The sequence below is a fragment of the Varanus komodoensis genome, unplaced genomic scaffold (genome assembly GCF_004798865.1).
Source record: "Varanus komodoensis strain SLA01 unplaced genomic scaffold, ASM479886v1 scaffold7_3, whole genome shotgun sequence".
NCBI classification, from domain to species: domain Eukaryota; kingdom Metazoa; phylum Chordata; class Lepidosauria; order Squamata; family Varanidae; genus Varanus; species Varanus komodoensis.
In genome coordinates, this window is record NW_025336480.1 from 24500182 (window position 1) to 24520411 (window position 20230).

General features: G+C 43.5%; 1 protein-coding gene across 6 annotated transcripts in view; it reads right to left on the minus strand.

Moving 5' to 3' along the window:
• MACROD2 (mono-ADP ribosylhydrolase 2) overlaps positions 1-19516 on the minus strand; it is a 920410-nt gene extending 900894 nt beyond the window's left edge. For all 6 annotated transcript variants that reach the window (XM_044454670.1, XM_044454671.1, XM_044454668.1 and 3 more), the window contains exons 1-2: positions 19265-19516; positions 14884-15000 (exon numbers count right to left, since the gene is read on the minus strand). In XM_044454670.1, coding sequence (XP_044310605.1) covers positions 14884-15000; positions 19265-19310 — 163 coding nt within the window. In that variant the 5' untranslated portion in view covers positions 19311-19516. The remainder of the gene's footprint in view (positions 1-14883; positions 15001-19264) is intronic.
• Between the last annotated feature and the right edge of the window lie 714 nt (positions 19517-20230).

Sequence of the window (20230 nt, forward strand, 5' to 3'; positions counted from 1 at the left end):
ACCTTCTGGAATCAGCCATTGAGATAGGAGCGGAACCACTGCCAAGCAGTGCCTCCTATTTCCAATCTAGCCAGTCTATCCAGAAGGACACCATGGTTGATGGTATCAAAAGCCGCTGAGAGGTCCAGGAGGACCAACAGGGACGCAATCCCCCTGTCTCTCTCCCTGCACAGGTCATCATACAGGGCGACCAAGGCAGATTCAGTACAAACCCAGGTCTGAAGCCGGACTGAAATTTCTACTCCTCTCTTATTTCATTTTTATTCATGCTGTAGGTGAGTTAAAAGCGTATGTATAGAGTGACTGTATGGGACCCTTGCTATCACAGAAAGAAAGGGAAGTACTACAGTGGGCCAGTAATCTAATAATTAGAGTCCCAGTTGCACTAGTGAACTGTGGAATATGAGCATCTGAAGTTCTGAGGCATGGCTCCAAGCCAAAAGTTACACATTTATTTAGCTTTCCGTTTTCCCCGGTTGAGTGTATCCACAACATTCTTTATCACAAATTATACACATGCATGAGTGATACAAAAGCCAATGTTTTGATACACAAGATGGTTTACTTACTGGGGCTTGAAAATTCTTGGCACTGGGTTATCATTGGCCAGAATTCAATTCTATCAAAGACAGCTGTGAGGTTAAGTCGTTGTCCTGGGCTCCAAGGGCAGAGTCTTGATTTCACTCCAATACAATATAACTTACAATATTATACTCTCATGGGGCAACACTGAGCCCCTAATTCCTCCTTCAGTCCAGCCTCCCAAACTCACCCAATTCTTCCTTCTTGCAAGGCTTTTGCCTCTACATGAGGACAGGGACAAATCTCTGCTCCACTTTTGGAACTGCCTGGGCTGATACTTGTCAATTTGGCTTCTGTTCAGCACAGGCAGTTCTTAGAAGCATTAAGCTCAACACCCCACCACCATACATCTACTCTTAGCATATTGATTTCTACACAATTACCAAGATAACTTCAGTCCATCCTACAACTCTGAGGCTGAGTTCTGACAACATGACAGGCTTGGCAGTTTTTACCATTGTTGGTCTGCTGTATTGTCTGAACCCAGTCACAGTATTGCGCAACAGTAAGTCTGGTCTTCAGAAACTATGATAGCAGGCAACAGATTGTTGTATGGTTTTTCTGAACCACCATGGCTTGTTGTGTTGTCTGAATCCAGGATCATGTCTTCCACAGTCATAGTAGGCAACTACCACATAATCCTCTGGAACAAATGGCAACTGCAGGAGCTGCTCTAGCCATCTGGCTTGTGTGTGTGAACCAATGAGAAGAGGCAGGCAACATAAGCAGGGAGTGATGCACGGGACTGAATTTCAGACACAGTGGCTGATGGGGTGCATGCTAACAGTGGGGGGACTGAGCAGGAAGGATGGAAAACAAGAAAAAAATGTGTCAGGTAGATCATGGTAAAAGACAGCAAACCATGGTAACTGTGTAGAGTTGCATGTTGTGTTCTGTGAACACAGTCCAAGTGCAGGAGAACGATTGGGCCTTGCTGTCCTTATCAGCCAGCAACAGACTACATACAATATTGACAAATGTAGCCTTTGTGAAATTTCATTCTAATTGCAAGTATTCATTCTAACTGCAATAGATGCTGTTATTCTGGGCATGAACTGTTCGCATTCAAGCTGATCACTTGAAGTATGCACACTCAATGAAGTAGTATTAAGTTGGCCAAGAACCTAGGTTATCTGTGACAGGAACAAAATGTCCATTCAATTCGCCCATCTTCAGATGCCTTCCTTTGTGTCTCCTCCCCAACAGAGTAGGAACAAATGGTCATAGTCAAGAAGGCCTTCCTGCTTCAGGTGGATTTCAAATGAATTATGCTTGCCTGGCACCTATGCTGATGCTCTCTGGTGGACAAAGGACACCAACTTTTTCCCAGTCTCTTAACTATACACTACATCACTTCTATTACCTCTGTGTAATTGTTTAATGATCTATTAACATGACTTTCTATTGCAAATGTTGCAGGAAATGTTTATAAAGGAAAGTACAGTGTAAGTGCAAATCATCCCACACAGAGAAGCAAGGGGATAGTTACGTATGGGCAAGCCATGCGTTTGAGGGAAGCAAACACAAGAGCAGATGCAGGGTTCTGTTCCAGCGGGATTGATGGTCCTGTGGTGAGACTGGGGACAAACACCAACAACCCAGCAGAAAAGAACAGCAGACACTATTACTTGCTTCAGAGAGGGCAAGTCTGTAGTGCTTGGTGTCTCTCACAGATATTACAAGGCACAGTGTTTAATATACTAAATGATGTATCTGAAGGACTGGCCCCACCACCGCCCTCCGTCCCGCTGACTGACTCAATGCCACGGACCCTGCTGATGCTGCCGCTGTTGCTGCTGACAGGCCACTGCAAGGCCGGGGATGCTGCTGTTGCTGCTGCTTGTAGCTTCTCCATCTTGCTGCTGGCGAGGCCTCCGTGGGCCCCACCCTCTCTCCCTCCTCCTCCCTTGGTATGGGTGGCAGCTGTGATGGGACCGGAGGCTGATTGTGAGGGAGGGGTGCAGCGCTTAACTCGCCAGCCACAGTCAAGGGCAACGGCCTAAGGGCACTAAACCGTTTGGGGCCGGTGGGGCTGTGCTGGGCCAGGGACTCTCTGTTTTTGTTGTTAAGTGAGTTGGAGGGTTTTAACTTAATAATTTTAATACTAATTTATTCCATGATTGAGTTGATTTTACTGTTGGTTTTAATTGATTAGATTTGCCTGGGGAGCGCGGGAGCACCACCATTGGGATGGTAATGGACAGGGGAAGATACAGCATTGGGGGAATAACATGTCGTCACAGAAGGTGGGACAGATGTTTGATATCTGTCCCCACTTACGGTTATTCCCCCCACTGGAGGGTTCCTGATAGCTTTATGAACCGCCCCTTGGGCCTGATGGTGCTGTTGCTGAATGCCAGGTCAGTCCGTAATAAAACATCTCTCATCTATGATTTAATTGTGGATGGGGGGGCCGACCTGGCTTGCATTACAGAGACATGGGCGGGGGGGGGGGATGTAGCCCTTACTCAGCTGTGCCTGCTTGGGTATCTGATCCAACACCAGCCATGCCCTGGGAGGGGAAAGGAAGGGGAGTCCCCCTGGTTCATCGAGCTTCAATTTCCCTCACAGGGCTTCCTGTCCCAAGACCAGGTCTAGATCACCCTGGCAGTGATCAGGCCTGTCCTAAAGAAAGCATCCCTGGACCCAGAGGTGGAGCCACCAATTATAGACCGGTGGCCAACATCATGTTTTTGGGCAAGGTGTTGAAGCAGGTGGTGGCAGGACAACTCCAAGCACTCTTGGATGAAACTGATTATCGAGACCCATTTCAGTCTGGCTGCAGACCCACTTATGGTACTAAATCTGCCTTGGTCGCCCTGGATGATGACCTGTGCAGGGAGAGGGACAGGGGGAGTGCGTTCCTGTTGGTTCTCCTGGACCTCTCACCAGCTTTTGATACCATTGACCATGGTATCCTTCTGCATAGGCTGGTTGGGTTAGGAGTAGGAGGCTCTGCTTGGCAGTGGTTCTGCTCCTACCTGGCTGGCCGATTCCAAAAGGTGGTCCTGGGGGACTATGGCGCCATGGCAACTCTGCCATGGAGTGCCACAGGGTTCCATTTTGTCCCCCTTGCTATTCAACATCTACATGAAACCGTTGGGAGAGGTCATCAGGATGTTTGGGTTGTGGAGCCACCAGTATGCTGATGACACCCAGCTCTACCTCTCTTTTTCAACTAATCCAGGTGAGGCAGTGGCTGTCCTGAACCAGTGCTTGGCTGAGGTAATAGACTGGATGAGGGCCAATAAACTGAAACTCAATCCAGGTAAGACGGAGGTCCTTTTGGTGGGGTGCTTCAGGTTTCCAGATAAATGACTTTAGCTCTGCCCTGGACAGGGTTGTCCTCCCTCTAAAGAACAGGGTCTGCAGCTTAGGAGTGCTCCTTGACTTGGAACTGTCCCTGGAAGCCCATGTGACAGTGGTGGAGAGGAGCGTTTTCCTTCAGCTTTGGCTGATCCATCAGCTGCATCCTTACCTGGACAAGAACTGCCTAGCAATGGTGACACAAGCACTGGTAACCTCCCAGCTGGACTATTGTAACACGCTCTACATGGGGCTACCCTTGAAGACAGTCCGGATACTTCAAATGGTGCAAAACAGAGCTGCCAGGATGATGTTGGGGACCAGTTGTTACTCGCATACAACACCAGTCCTCCATCAGCTCCACTGGCTTCCCACTGAAGTTCAGGCCCAATTCAAGGTGCTAGTTATGACCTATAAAGCCCTAAACGGCTTGGGATCATCTTTTTCCCTACATGCCCTCCCACCTCTTAAGATCAGCAGCAGAGGCCCTGCTCCGGGAACCCTCCTTGAAGGAGATCAGGAGACGGAATACCCAGAAGAGGGCTTTCTCTGCAGTGGCGCCCCAGCTATGTGCTCCCTAGAGAGGCCCACCTGGTGCTGTCATTATATGTTTTTTGGTGTCAGGTCAAGACCTTTTTATTCACCCAATATTTTAATGTTTAATAGATTTTAATTTATTTTATTTCAGTTGTGGGTTATTTAGTTTGGGGTATTTATGATATTTATATTTATATTGTTGCATTTATTCTGTTGTGAGCCATCCAGAGACCCAGAGCAATTGGACGACTAGAAATATCCCAAATAAAAATAAAGATCTGTAAAGATCTCCCATACCTGCTACAATAGGGGGAATACCCTGTATTCTAAATTATCCTGTTCATCTTTTACAGAGAAATGTGAGAAGCTCAGTTCTGGCAAATGAAGAATGAATTCCATTCTAAATTGAAGCAGATGAAATTTATTTATTTATTTATTTATTAAAACATTTCTATGCCGCCCCTTGCCGAAGCCTAGGGGCGGCTTACAACACAATACAATAAAATACAAAAATAACAATATAAAATTAACAATATAAAATAAATAACAATATAAAAGAAGTCGCCCTGGCCAGATAAGTAAATATTGTTAACAATTAAAATGACGTTAAAATAAAAAGGTCTTCACCTGGCGCCGAAAAACAAATAACGACGGCGCCAGGCGGACCTCTCTGGGGAGCACATTCCATAGATTGGGTGCCACCGCAGAGAAAGCCCTCCTCCGAGTACCTACCCTCCTAATTTCTTTCATGGAGGGTTCCCGGAGAAGGGCCTCTCCCGCAGATCTCAAGGGGCGGCCGGGCATATATGGATGTAAGTGCTCCTTCAGGTAACCAGGACCCAAGCCGTTGAGGGCTTTATAGGTCATCACCAACACCTTGAATTGGGCCCGGACTTCAATGGGAAGCTAGTGAAGCTGTCGGAGGACTGGAGTCATGTGAACATAACGCCCCGTCCCCATCAGCAACCTGGCAGCTCTATTTTGAACCAATTGAAGTATCCGGACCGTAATCAAGGGAAGCCCCACGTAAAGCGCGTTACAGAAGTCAAGGCGGGAAGTCACCAGCGCGTGTGTCACCATCGCCAGGCAGTCGTACTCCAGGTAGGGGCGCAGCTGATTAATCAGCTGAAGCTGAAGGAAAGCGCTCCTCGCCACCGCTGTCACCTAAGCTTCCAATGAAGCTCCGGGTTGAGGAGCACTCCTAAGCTGCGGATCTTGTCCCTAAGAGGGAGTGCAACCCCATTCAGGACCAGGTCAAATCCACCCTCTCCGAAGCCCGATCCGCCAACCAACAGGACCTCCGTCTTGTCTGGATTGAGCTTCAGTTTATTGGCCCTCATCCAGCTCATTACCTCAGCCAGGCACCAGTTCAGCACAGCCACTGCCTCACCTGGATTAGTGGAAAACGAGAGGTAGAGCTGGGTATCATCAGCGTACTGATGATTCCACAGCCCACACCTCCTGATGACCTCTCCCAGCGGTTTCATGTAGATGTTAAACAGCAAAGGAGACAAAATGGACCCCTGCGGTACTCCATGGCATAGCTGCCATGGCACAGAGCCATAGTCCCCCAAGCACCACCTTCTGGAATCGGCCATTGAGATAGGAGTGGAACCACTGCAAAGCAGTGCCTCCGATCCCCAATCCCGCTAGCCTATCCAGAAGGATACCATGGTCGATGGAATCGAAAGCCACTGAGAGGTCCAGAAGAACCAACAGGGACGCACTCCCCCTGTCCTTCTCCCTGCACAGGTCCTGTACAGGGCGACCAAGGCAGATTCAGTACCGTACCCGGGTCTGAAGCCGGACTGAAATGGGTCCAGATAATCAGTTTCATCCTAGAGTGCTTGGAGTTGTCCCGCCACCACCCGCTCTAACACCTTGCCAGTGTCTTTGTTTTCCAGAGGGTTGTTTTTGTAATAAAAACCCACAAGAAGTTGTGCCTTTTACTGGCACAGCCTAATGTTTTAAGTTGGTTGCTAAGCTGGCTGATCTGGATGTCCCTCAGACCTCACACAAAATTATCCTGGTTATGCAAAATCAGGGCTTTTTTTTGTCATAGAACACACCAGAACGGCGTTCCGGCACCATTTTTTCCAATGGATTTTACGAAGTGATTTTGAATCGTAGCAGATCAGCAGCAAACATCATTAACATAGTGCCTGCAGGCTGCTTTTGTGTCTGCTCTCTGCTATCTGATAGTGAGGGCGCTGCTCTCGGCTTGGGACGCTGCTCGGCTTGGGATTGGTGTGTGTGGTCACGCGCTTACTGCTGGCGACATTAGTTCCGGAACCTTTCTTTTTTTTTTTTTTTTTTTTTACAAAAAAAAGCACTGTGCAAAACTAACATGCACAAGCTGAAAAAATGTGAACCCAGGTAGGTGTTACACAGAACTCTTGCACAAATCTATGTTTTTCTCCAAAACAGACCACTAGAGGGAGCCTTTTATCAAGAAAATAAGTATGTTTGAGAGAACCAAGGCCAAATTTTTGTACAGGGCTGTGCTTTTTCAGTTTTCCTGACTAAAATAAACTTTTGGTAATGACCTACTATTACTAACATGAGCAGGGAAAGATTTATAATATTACCTATTGTTTCCTGCACTCAAGTATAGCTTTCCATCCAAGTAAATGTTATTAGATGTTTATCGTGAAGGACACAGAGCAACTCTGCTTCTAAGTAACTCAACTGCATGAAAATGTCTTCCTGGATAATACATGTGCCACTGGAGTGATATCTAATCTTTGTGTTATTTTAACATACTTTGAATGTAACCATTCTGTAAGCCTTTAACTAAAGAAGTGAAATCACATAACAGTAAAACAAAATAAAACAAAAACAGCAGCACATATGAGGACCTCTACTGTCAAAACATAGAATTCAGGAATTTTTGAAAAAAATATTACCAAGAAGAAACATAAAGCTGATAGTCTGGAGCTGTTAAGCAAGTTTAATAGAAGGCTGTCAATATAACCGTATGCAAAAACACTAGAAGGATTGACTGCATGTTCCGTTCAACTTGTATAGAAAACTAATCTGCCAATTCCACTTTTACTAGTTCTAATTCTGGGTCTTCCCCCATCCCCTAGGGGTGAAGAGTTTTAGAAAACTTCCTAACTCATTTTGAATGTTGGTTAAAAGCATTGTTCAACTTTAGATTTTGGATTTTCTCTCTCATGGACCAGCACAACTACCTTTTTCCAGGGGCAAGATCCAATTATGTACCAGTTAACTGCTATTAGCATCATCTTATAATGTTTTGGATACGTTTAAGTCTTAGTTTACCTTAGTATTACTTGTATTCTGTAATATTAAGGCTGCATAAAATATTCTTGTACAAGAACAGGATAACCCATGATGCCAAACCTTAGGAGATTTAGAATGGCTAAGTAAGTACTTCTTCACAGAGCAACTAGTATTACTGTGGAATTCACTTCCTCAAGATGTACTGATGGGCACAAGTTTGGACATCTTTAAAAGGGAACTGGACAGATTCATGGAGGAGAAGGCTATCAATGGCTACTAACCCTGATGGCTCCATGCCACCTCTAATACCAAAGGCACTATGCCAATGGGAGCCAGTTGCTGGGGAACTTGAGTGCAAGGGTGCTCTTGCTTTCATGTTCTGCCTGCCCATTCCCTATTGAGAGTTGATTGGCCACTGTGTGAACAGGATGATAGACTAAATGAAGCAGGACTCTTAGCGTCTGTTGAAAACCCACATAAAAGTCCCTGTAAAAGTTCTAGAAGAGGTAACTGAATGTCAACAGCAGGAAAGATTTTCTGCTTCAAAATCAGGGTCCTAATCAGAGGGAAACTTTTGCAGGAGAACAAGTTTTTCAGATTTCCTTAAACATTTTAGTGAATGACCTATTCAAGTAGCACAGTCAGTCCCTGGGTTATGAAGGAGTTCCGTTCCTGAGAAAATGGACCCTCGTGTTTAAGTCAAATTTGTATGCAAGTCAGATCACATAGAGCAGGCACTCTACATTCGTGGTTAGCTGCACAGGGCCCTTGTGAAAGTGGAAAAATCATGAATTTCTCTAGGCACCCCCCTCCAACTCACCAGGACCTCCTCTTTGCACTAAGGAAATGCCAGAGAGAATTCTCTCTCTGAATGGGTAGGAAGGCCTGTCTGGGAGGCCACCCTTGCTCCCCTTCCTCCCTCTCTCTTTCTATGGTAATCACAATTTCCTGCAGTTATTTTTAAAAAAATTAATAGGCTTTATGTTCATAAGTAGGATTGTTCATAAATTCTGGTTTTTCGTAACTCGAATGTTTATAGCTAAGGGACTGCCTGTAATGGAAAACCACTACACTGCTGCTCACAGGACTATCTAAGCAACAAATTCAAAAATATAACTATCAAATGCTACCAGAAAATGAACTTATAGCACATCACTGTCCTTTCCTTGGCCAGTAGGGTGTTCTCTTCAAGGATTATTTGCTTCTTCCTTATTTTGATCATTTTATTTTTATTAAAAACATTTTTATTCCACTCTTTGTCCTGACTTCAGTTTACCATACAACACACCTACCTAACAGATACAAGAAGATGGCAAGGAAGCTAAAAGTAATTAAAGCTTGTACAATAAAATGTGTGGACAATTTAAAATTCCTGATTAAATGAAAATATTTTGTCTGGCACCTAAGTAACAGCAGTTTTATCTTTTTACCACGCTCCTAGAACAAGGATGGGCAGCCAGGTGCTCTCCAGATCTTATAGACTGCAACTGCCATGAGGCCTGCCACCAAAGCTGATGGTTAGGGATAATGGGAGGCACCAGGCCAAGACCTTTTTATTTAAATGTTATTTTAATTGATTGTTAAATTATTTATTGCTTTTATCTAACTCCGGGATGTTTCCAATTCTGTATATTTTTGTACATTATTATTTGATTGGAAGCCGCCCTGAGGCTTATGCGAATGGGGCCGCATACAAGCACTCCAAATAAATAAGTATCATCCAAAACATCTGGCAGGCACCAAGTTGTCTACCCTATCCTGGAATAACAGAGAGAGGTGGAACAGCCAAGGAGTGAGGGGAAGAATAATGAAGACATCCCCTCTTTTTCTCATGACAGCCAGAAGTTTGCTTCTTCCTCAGAACAAAAGTTCCAGCACCTACCAGGCACCTTCTTGTGCTGTCATCTTGGACTTTGGAGGTGTTATGGCCAAACCCAAAATCCACCCTAGGAGTAAGAGTGGTGGATGCAACAACAGTTGATTACAGCAAGTGTTTGCGTGAAAAGGTCAATATAAGCAGTTTGAAAGAGGGGAAAAGGTTAAGTGGCCTGTAAGAATGCATAATATTGAAGTGAACCATGGATAAACAGTCCCTGATCCAGGCAACTAGACAACAGTTTTTCTGAAAGTATGGTGAATTGTAAGACCACAGTAATTTTTGAACAGGAATGAGAAATGAGGAAGCTATTCTACGCACTCCAAGTTCTATCCTGATAACAAGCAATCAATCCAGAGAGCATATAGATTGTGCCTTTAGAAGGCTACATTTGTATGCACTGCTTTTCCTAGTTGTGCTTGAAGAGATATTCAAGTTGACTGGCAGAGCAAGTCAGAATGCCACCTATGCTTATGTTTGGCAGAGGCCATCCATACCTGTCTGGTTCAATACCAACAAGAAAGGGTGCATGCAAACAAAAGTAATTTATCAGTGGGCTCCTTCCACCCCTGGGGTTAAATCCAACATTGCATTTGTTGAATTTAGCACAACAAGGTTTCCCCCCATTTCTTCCTTTCCACCCCCCTCCCCGGCCTCTGTGATACCCTAACTCTGCTCTGAAGACTTTGCCAATCCTCTGGAGTAGATTTTGAGCAAGCTCAGGTAGGAGGGGGCATCACTTTCCTCCCTGTTCTGTCAGTGTAACAGCAGTGCTGGATTTAACCTCCTACGTTCCCACATACAGACAAGTTGGTCCCTTCAGCTTCCTGACAGGGCTGAGCCACACCTAGCTCCATAACTTCAAGAACACCCACTGCAAGGTTTATGGAAGATGAAAAAAAAGTCAAAGAGTAGAGGCATTGTACAGAATGTGCAAAAGTATTCAAGAAAGCAGCAGCAGGCAAATTAAGAAAGGGTTAGTGAGCATTTGAACTTGTCAGAGCAACCAAGCAAGAAGCTTGAAGCTCAAGCCGCCTTTACGCTTTTATCATCTGAAGCACAGGATACAATTTGAGACAGCAAAATTCTCTCCAGTATGTCCTGACAAGCCAGAATGCCTGGGGGCAGCATCTCCCCTACTCAACCATGTGTCTGAGTGAGAGAAAGGCAGCACATGGACAAGGGAAAAGCAAAGGAAGGCCCTCACACATTGTAACACATCTGGACTGATCGTGCAAATGTGGCTTGCTGAAGCAGTACAGAACACTCATTCATAATGGGTACAAAGCAGAAACACTCTTTTTCACTTCCCAGCAACTTTTATACATCAAGCAACTATCAATGCTTGCTATCCCACTTTCTATTCAGGCTTAAGCCCATAGTTTAAGTTTCAGCTCAATTTTATTTTCAATATAGGCCAACTGTTGTCCTGAGTCTAGTTTCCCAGTCTTGGTTAAGGAGAAGCATCCTGACAACATGATGCTGCCACCACCACACCTAATTGTGAGAGGCAATTAGCACTGCTGGTTCTATACCAAACAGTGGTACAGTTTCGCAGCAAGGCCAAGAAGTTCTGTTTTGTTCAGACCAAAGAACCTTTTCCATATTTACTGTGCCTTCCATGTCTTTTTGCAAACTCCAAACAGGCTGAGATTCAGGAATGACTTTCTTCTTTCACACTCCTGCATAAAGCCCAACAATGCAGCATCCAAATCATAATCGTCCGTGGACATTTTTTCCCATCTCAGTTGTGAATCTCCCCATCTCCTCCAGCATTACCACTGGTCTCTTAGTTGTATCTCTACTTAATGTTCTCTCCTTATTCTTCATTGAGTTTTGGCGGATGGCCTTCTCTGGGGAGACTTGCAGTTCAGCCATATCCTTTCCATTTTCTAATAATGACTTAAACAGTTCATGGTTTGGGTGTTCTTTTTTTTTTTTTTATAAATGAACCAGGTTGGTTAGGGTTTTTTTAAAATAGCTTCTTAATGTTCATGATGTTTTTGTTTAGATGTGCTCTCTGACAAATGCTGGAGCCCTCCAGAAAAAGTTTACTTAAAATGACATCATGTGATACTGGAACTGCACACAGGAGGATTCCACTTAACTACACGATTATCAAAAGTGACTTTGGAGGCAATGGGTTGCACTGGAGCGTATTCAGGTATGTCACAGCAAAAAGGGTGAGTACCTGTGAAACCCTCAAGTGCCAGTCTGTTTAATTTATCTTTGGTGCCATAATAAAACTATTTTACACCTTCACAGTGCTGTTATGAAGTGGTAACAATGCCAATCAAAACCATTTTGGTTCCAAGTTACAACACAACAAACATGGAAGGGAGAGGGCAAATACTTCTACGGAGCACTGTACTACTGGCAGGATTCAAGACCAGGTGTTATGAGAGAAGCTGCTTGCAAGCAAAACGTGCGTAGTTTTCATACAGAGTTATTTCACTTATAAATGCTATAAAAATGCAGTACACAAGCAAAGATCACCCTTTTACAAAGGAAAACTATTACAGGCTTAAGTATTATATGCATAAACTTTTGAGAAAAAAGTAAGTTCACTTTTAGTTATTTCTTGACCCTTTTGGTCTAGAGTTTTAACACAGAGCACAAGTACAAATAACTCAAAAGTTCAGTTGCTAGGATACTCCAAGATCAACATTTAAATCATGATGGGAAACTAGAAAGGGAGATGGAGGAGTTCATTACTATTTTCATTAAAGATATAACTAAACCATCTAAAAATAATACCTCCTTCCACCCTGATTTTCATTCTGCCCAAGTATCTACTTGATTTACAATCACCAATAGAGTCAATTACAATGAATCTAAGAACAGGAACATAGCATTTGTAATTAAATCACTAAAAAAAAAAAGCATGAACACAAAGAATAAATTTCTTCTGTACTACAGCTTAGGTTTTAGAAGGTACAGTTGCTGAGCATCTGTCTTTAGTCACCTGTAGCCATAAGGATAAAACATGACAAACACCTCTCACACTCTGCTTAGGAGTTAGGACACACAATAGCATACAACAAGCAAGCTTGCTTTTCTGAACTGTTGCTCACTGCAGATGCTCATATCAAGTTAATAAGTGGCATTTTCAGGTGAAGAAGGCTTAGCTCAGCTCCCTGTATGAGTATCTATCCTTTCTCTCTACCCTGACTTTAGGTTTGTTTACTTAGCGTTTTGCCACTGATACCAATCAAACGTTAAGTGGCCTTACTCAGGAGTGCAGTCACAGCTGAAAAACGATCAATAGCTTAGCAATTATTGTGTCTCACAGAACAGGAATTTAGTGGAATTCAGAACAGGAATTTAGTGGAATTTTCACTCCAATGGATGCCCACTTCATATGCAAGCACACACTGTAGTCAGCATTTAGCCTTAGTGTGAAATGTTCAAACCAATGTTCAGATTAGGTGCTCTTTTCAAACCCCTGTATCATTCTGGGAAGCAATGCATTTCCCTCTGTGCATGTATTTTATTTTTTCCTGATTTTAATGCCAGATCTACCTTTTTGTATGTATAATTATTTATGCTATTTTAATATGTATCAATTGTCAATTATTTTTGGATGTTATTTTATTGGTTGATTTTATACTATGATCATTTTAATGAAAGGTATTGTTTAACTTTTACTAAAATGCTATTTATTATACTGTGAGCCACCCAGAGGGCCTACGGCTAAGGGGGCAGCATGCAAATTAAATAAACAAATAAACACTTGACAATATGCAGACTGCTCAAAAGTTGTTCTCAGAAAGAAACAAAGGCTCTAGCATCAAGCATGAATGTAACCAACCTGCCCATCTCCTTGCAAGTTTAAATTATATGGGTAACTGGATGAGAGCAGAGAGAATATTTTATTCTTTCCCATACTACTAAAACAATGTAACTCTGGAAGCATTCGTGATTTAGAGCCAGAGGCTCTAAAGTTCTTGTTCTTAACATATCTGACCTGCAGTTAAATGCTGAAGTCTATCTGGCATTCTGATTTACTCCCTGAAGTGACTCGTTGAAGAATTCCCATGAAAGGACATCAAAAGCAGCAATAGTTTTGAGAAAGCCAATGAATCCAATTGTATACCTTAGATACCCAGTCCACTGAGGAAATAGAAGCTAATGCTATAACACGAATGGTTAATTCCAAAGGCTCCTTCCCCCAAATGCCATTATCCAAATGGGAGTAGCCTAAAATTTGCCACTTTATTTCAGCAGTACTCACAGAAGAGCTCATTTGAACACATCTTTAGCTATTATGTGTTAGGTGAATTATTGCATGATAAAATTCTCTAACAGGGCTGACATGTTTTCTGCCATTGCTCTGAAATTTCTAGTTAGTGAGCTCACATCAATTCTCTCTCCTTAATAACAAAGGAGAGGTCTGTAGAGGACCAAAGAATACTGTCGAATGATGGGCCAGGATTTTTAAAAACAAGAACACTAGTGGCTTGGCAAATCCACCACAGCTTTAGGCTTGTTTCTCCTCAACAATTCCCTCAGGCCTCCAAGTAGCCCATGTGGAAAGGGGAGGGACTTTCAGAGCTAGTAGTTGGTAATGTTCAAACTCATAAATCCCACTGGGGCTGCTTCCAAATGAAGCTTTTATTACTGCATTCAATGAACTGTATGAAGGCACAGACCACATTTTTATCTTCTGTTCATAGCTATCTCATATTTTCCCACCATTTTTTCTTAGCAGAAAAAATCCATTAAGGAAGAAAATATGGAATAGCTGTACAATACATTTTAATTGTTAGCACGGCGTAGTGGTTAAGAGCATGCGACTGGGACTCAGACGATCTGGGTTCTAGTCCCCACTCAGCCATGGAACCAGCTGGGTGACTTTGGGCCAGCCATAGACTCTCAGCCCAACCTACCTCACAGGGTTGTTGTTGTGGGGATAAGATGGAGGAGAAATGTAAGCTGCCTTGAGTCCTTTGTAGGAAAAAGGCAGGATATAAATCGAAGATAAAAAATAAAAAAAGTCCTATGTCAAAAGACATGTTGGGTGGACCAAGCCTTTGTGTATACCTCAGTGGATATCAGCCACTGAGAACAAGAAGCCCAAGCAAAACAGCAGTTCCCATGAAGGAAAAGATACTCCACTGGGGGTAAAATTCAATGCAGCAATGAGAAGAGTTTAGTGTTCCTGGCAGAATATTAGGGTAATCCTCAACTCTTGCCTTGGCTCAGCTTTCCATAGCATAGTGATTACATTCCAAGATCTAGCAGGGAAAGCGCAATTAAGAATTAGAAAATTTTTAAGACTTCTATACACATAGGACTCTGCTTATTAAGCATAAATACAAGCTGAATTGACTCACCATCACTCTGAGCCTTGCTTTTCATTTCTTCCATCCATGTTGGGATATCTTTCAGAGGAACATAATCCCGTAAATACTCTTTACGCCTCTCCTCCAGTGTCATCTTCAACAAACGTTCTATTTAGGAAACAAATTAGTGCATATTAGAGATTAAGGTTTAGCTAAAGCAAGGTCACAACTACAGTTAGGTAGTCTGAGTACTGTTTTTTGGCAGACACAATAGAAAAGAGTTTGCTAAGGTTACACAAGCAAATTTCACATACAATTTTGACTGAATTTGCTTAATTCTTACCCTAATTTCAGGATGTTTAGGGGTTGCTGCTAGGTGCAACTTTTTATCGTGGATGAGGTAAGTTATTTTTGCAGTTATTTGCACTACATTTCATATTTATTTTGACAGTCCCATACTAATGTGGATTGTTTTATCAGTGCATATTTATTTTAAAATGTTGTCGTCTTCTAGTGAGCCACCTTTAAGTGCAATTTTATTATGCAAATTATGCCACGCTCAAAGCTGTTCATCACATAAAAGCAAAGGAATGCAAAACTATAGAAAAGGCAACCATAAAGCAGTTACCATTGTACTTAGAATTAATATTCTAATTGACACTTTCATTCCCTACCAATCAAACCTTCAGAGATATTATAGCTAATTTATTTCTTAGGCTTCTTTTCTAGCATTTTTTATAAATATACTGCAAACTGACACTTGCCATTTCCTTTGCAACACAGAACCGCATTTAAAGCTTACTTTGTTTTGCGTCACTATTAATTGCTTTGACACAGGACCCAGAGAGGCTTACAATCAGCAACACAATCAAGCACTAGTGAAATATAACTTTGAAAGGTAGCATCCATGCACTAACAAGTTATCATGTTAAAAGGATTTAGTGTTCAGCAACACTAAAAGTTTTTACTATATAAGAAATCCTACTGGAGGCACACGTGACATTCACCTGCCCTGCTTCAGTGGTAGCAGTATGAAGTACATTTGTACTATTGTCCCCATATATGAATCAAGTCCTAAATGTAGCAATTGGTTCAAAGCAATAGGATAAGCTCCTCACACTACCCTCTATATGGAAAACAAAATGGGTTGTCACTTGAAGAGAAACATCCATAATTCTTAAAGTTCTTATTTGCAAAGCTGCACAATGACAGGTAGAGAAGGAGCCCTCTGTCTGGAAACACCCAGCAAGAATGTCAGGATCGCAGGTATGATCGCCTCGATGTAACTGCTGAGTCTAAACTTTTCACCAGGAATATTTTTTAAAAGCTTTCCACAGCTTTACCAATACCCTGAGCTGGAAAAGTTAACAAAGTCCTGTTGGACAGAATGAGAACAGTTTCACATTGCAACTCTTAGAAATAAGCACAGAATTTGAACCTCAGACGTTTTAACCCAAGAGAAATACAATAATCCACAGAGAAGATGAGACTTATGTGGTGTGAAGTGTTAGCCTGCTGTAGCTTTAGCAGACTTAACAGCAAACAGAGGCACAAGAGTTTGCAACACTGCAGAGTCCAGGCCACTTATAAGTGATCCAACAAACCATGAGAAGCTGAAGAACAAGTATTTCAATGTTTTTCTGTTTTTGTTTTGCTATCATACCACAAGTGTACCACTTCAAATCTGTAGGTGCTACTTCGTTTTCTTCTGGCTATGAGAAAAGCCACACAACTACTTTTACTGCTAGTAACTTCATTAACACATCACCACCAGGAGTCTTAACTATAAGCTTTTCTTCATATGTCCTACTTAGGGATGTACAGATTGCTAAATCCACTCCATCTGTCTCTCACGGATTGTCAGGCATCTTTCATTTTGTCATCTGCTCACTGACAGAATAGGGTTTCCAAAATTCGCAGTCATAAGGGAAAGTGTGCAGTCACACGAATGTGTGGCCCCTAAAGTGTGCATTTCTACAAATTCTCTCAGGCTAAAATGTTTTCAGATGTCAGTCTATGGGAGGAACTGTGCTTTGTTTGGTGGGCCTTCATTTTCCATATTTTTGTACAACTAAATTTGCATACAACTGCAGAAAGCAAAATAGAGTTTACAGGTCCAGGTAATCTGGATGGCTCAGAAAACACCAGTTTCAGAAGAACCTGTGGGTTTCACTCATAGAAACCTAAACTCACTTGAATCCATTACAGATTTCTTCAACCTCCTTAGTTCTACTACAGTTTCATCAATACTAGTGAGTACTGTAAAAACAAAGTGAGATTAATTCAAAGTATTTCAAACAAGATGCTGTCAAGATGTCCTGGTCCAGCTTCATAGATACAGAGGCATACAAGATCAAAGCTTATTATACAGTATAAGCTGCACCATATGAACAACAGTTTTTCCAGTTGATATACACAGAAAAAATATATCTTCTATCAGGCTAATATTGAACTAGACCTGCAGGATCTTACACATGTTTACATAGAAGCGTAATAGAATGTGCCTGATGAGCAACTCTTTATCCAGACAAAATGAGATATACAATCAGGGCAGACCTGAGTACTTTTGCTCAAAATGAAGTTCACAAAGAAGGCAATTTCAAGCTCTGTAGTTACAGAAACAGTTTTAATACTATGGAGTATAATACTATGATCTAAACTATACATTGCCAATAGTTTAAAAATGTAGGGACATTTCCTTTACCATTATGCACTGATCCTTAAGGTAAAATATCCCTGCAAGTTACAACACATGCCATTAGAACAAAACTAACACACTCTAAATAAAGTAAGGGCACTGTGTTCCCATTGATTACTTCAATACTATGAATACTTACACTTTAATCAGCAGAGTTGGGTACAAACCAACATCCTTACTTTATTTGCTTCTCTGTAGTTTTTAACTCATAGGCCCAACCCTTTTATAACCACAGTTCTTGAGAGTAGGGTATTAACATCAGCTGGAGACTATGCTCCTCAAGTGTCCAATTTATTTTACACATTGTAGTTAATATACCACCCTTTTTTCTTTGAGGAGGCTTACATAATCCTCCTCCCCCTTGATCTTATCCTCACAACCACCCTGTGAGGTAGGTTAGGCTAAGAGTAGTGATGGGCCCAGTGAGCTTTGTGATCAGGTAGGGACTAGAATCCAAATCTCAGTCCCAGTACAGTACTTGAACCCTGAGCACAGTAAGTTTCCAGGTTGCTCTCCACAGAAGTAGTTAGTCCAGTAGTCAACAGAGGTTACCTTACACACTTTCATATTGAGGGCATAAACAACAAGTTCTTTAAAGCATAACACACACTAACACTCATGTCAACAGAATGGCCTGTAGCATCCCACTAATTCCACAACCACTGCATTAGTGGCACCATGGTAATAGCTTCAGCACCAGAGAGAAAGAAGTGGAAAGGACTCAGTCAGCCTCTATCCACAATTGCCACTTCAGTCTCAAGGGCTTGATATTAGAAAATAAAGTTTCAAGGAAATAGGAAGGAGACACTTTATACTTTCATTTCCAAACTCTAGATTATATTTGCAACACCAATTACAATGAGCGCTGAGAGACACCATGTTTTCTTACATTTCTTCACAGTGAGTAGGACATAAGTTTCATAGTTTGCTCTGTTTTGTAGATACTAAAATGACAAAGGTGGGAAAGGATGACCCAGCAGAAAGTACATAAAGTAGGTGGGATAACCCCTCCTCAGAGAATCATAAAAAGAGTATATCTGTAAAGGCTGCAGTGAAAAGAGATGGTGCACAGAACCCATGTAAGAGGAGGAGTACCAATTCTCGAATTGGAGAGGGGTACCAAAAATATATATGAGAAGCAAAGAAAAAAGGAGAGCACCAGTACTATCAAATAGGATCCCCAAGCAGGCCACGCATAAGGTCTAACATTACAAGCTAACGTTAAAGAGCCACTCATCCAGGAACCCCTGACAAGGCTGTAGCACCAAAATGTCAAGCCCGGGCCCCTCATAATTTCACTGCTACCCCCATAACTTGGGTCCCTCCGGGAGCTGAAGCAGATGCTATGCCTATTTTGTACCCTCCTATTTACTCCCCATTGAAGGAACGCGAGGAAGCAGCACTGCTCCCGTGAAGAGGGGAGAGAAACAGTTAGCTAAGGATGGGGGGGGGGGGGGAGGGTTTGAAAGAAAAACACCACACTAAGAGACGTGGGAGGTGAGGCGAGAGGAGGAGGAGCTTTGCTGCCCTGCCAAGGTAAGACGGAGGTAACAGGAAGGAGAAAGCGGAGGACTGACTACTATTGCCCTGAGCTACCGCGGGGAGGGGGAGCAGCATCTTTTGCACGCTCCTGCACCTATCCTGAAGGAAGCTGGGATGGGGGCCGCCCCGACTGACTCTCCTGCCGGGGGGCGAGAGGATCGATGCAGGACGCTCGGGCAGAGGGGGCAGTACCTTTCTCTTCCCTCCAGATCTTTTTCCGTTTGTTCCCGGGGTACATGGTGCTGTGGCTGGCGGCGGCTTTGAGCTGCAGGTTCCCCAGGCTCACAGGCGACGGAAGAAGCACGCTGACCCGGCGGCGGGACTCGGACGACAGCACCGCGGCGGAGGGGTCGGCGGCAGCGCTGCTAGAGCTAGGGCTGGAGCTGGCGCCGAAGCCGCTGTGTGTACCTCCGCCTCCCTTCACTCCCCTCTGCTCACAGCGCGCGTCAACTGGGTCACGCCTCGCTCTAACCCGACAGACACCCCCGCAGCTCCCGCCTCCCTTTCGGCCGCCCGTTGGCCCCGCCGGCCGCCGCTCAGCGACGCGCTCCGCCCCCTGCGCTCCCCAGCTAACCGCAGCCGCGGCTAGGAGGGGAGGCTTTTAAAGGGACAGTAAGCACGGAGAGCGTGCCTTGGCAGGGCGGGGGGAGCCGAGGCCCCGCTCGAGGAAAGCCAGCAAAACGAACTGGCAGCGCTCCCTGGGTGTTTGTAGGGGAGCGGTGGCGAGACTCACGCCCTTTGGGGCTGAACTTGTGCGAGGGATAATCGGATCTCTTTTGGGTACTTACTCGGAAGTCCACTCCCAAGTCAGGGTGTACGTGTGCCCTACAAAGTGATCAGAGTTAAGTTGCAGAACCATACAATACATAGCAGAACTTGCTTCGGGGGGAATCGGATTACGATTGTACTGTCAGGCTGCCCTGTCGTTCTCCAATTACCTGGGAACCAGCCTCCACTGGGCACACTAGATTCAATTTTGAGTAGGTATGTATTGGAGCATTTATATCCCGTCCCTCCTCACAAAGAGCCCTCATGCACGAGCAACTTAAGAGCAGATGAGGTTTCGGCTTAAAGAAGACCGTGATAGTCTTCCAGAGTCTTCTCTCCAGCAGTTATTTCTATAAGAATATGCTGTACCATCCGCGTAAAGCATGCACT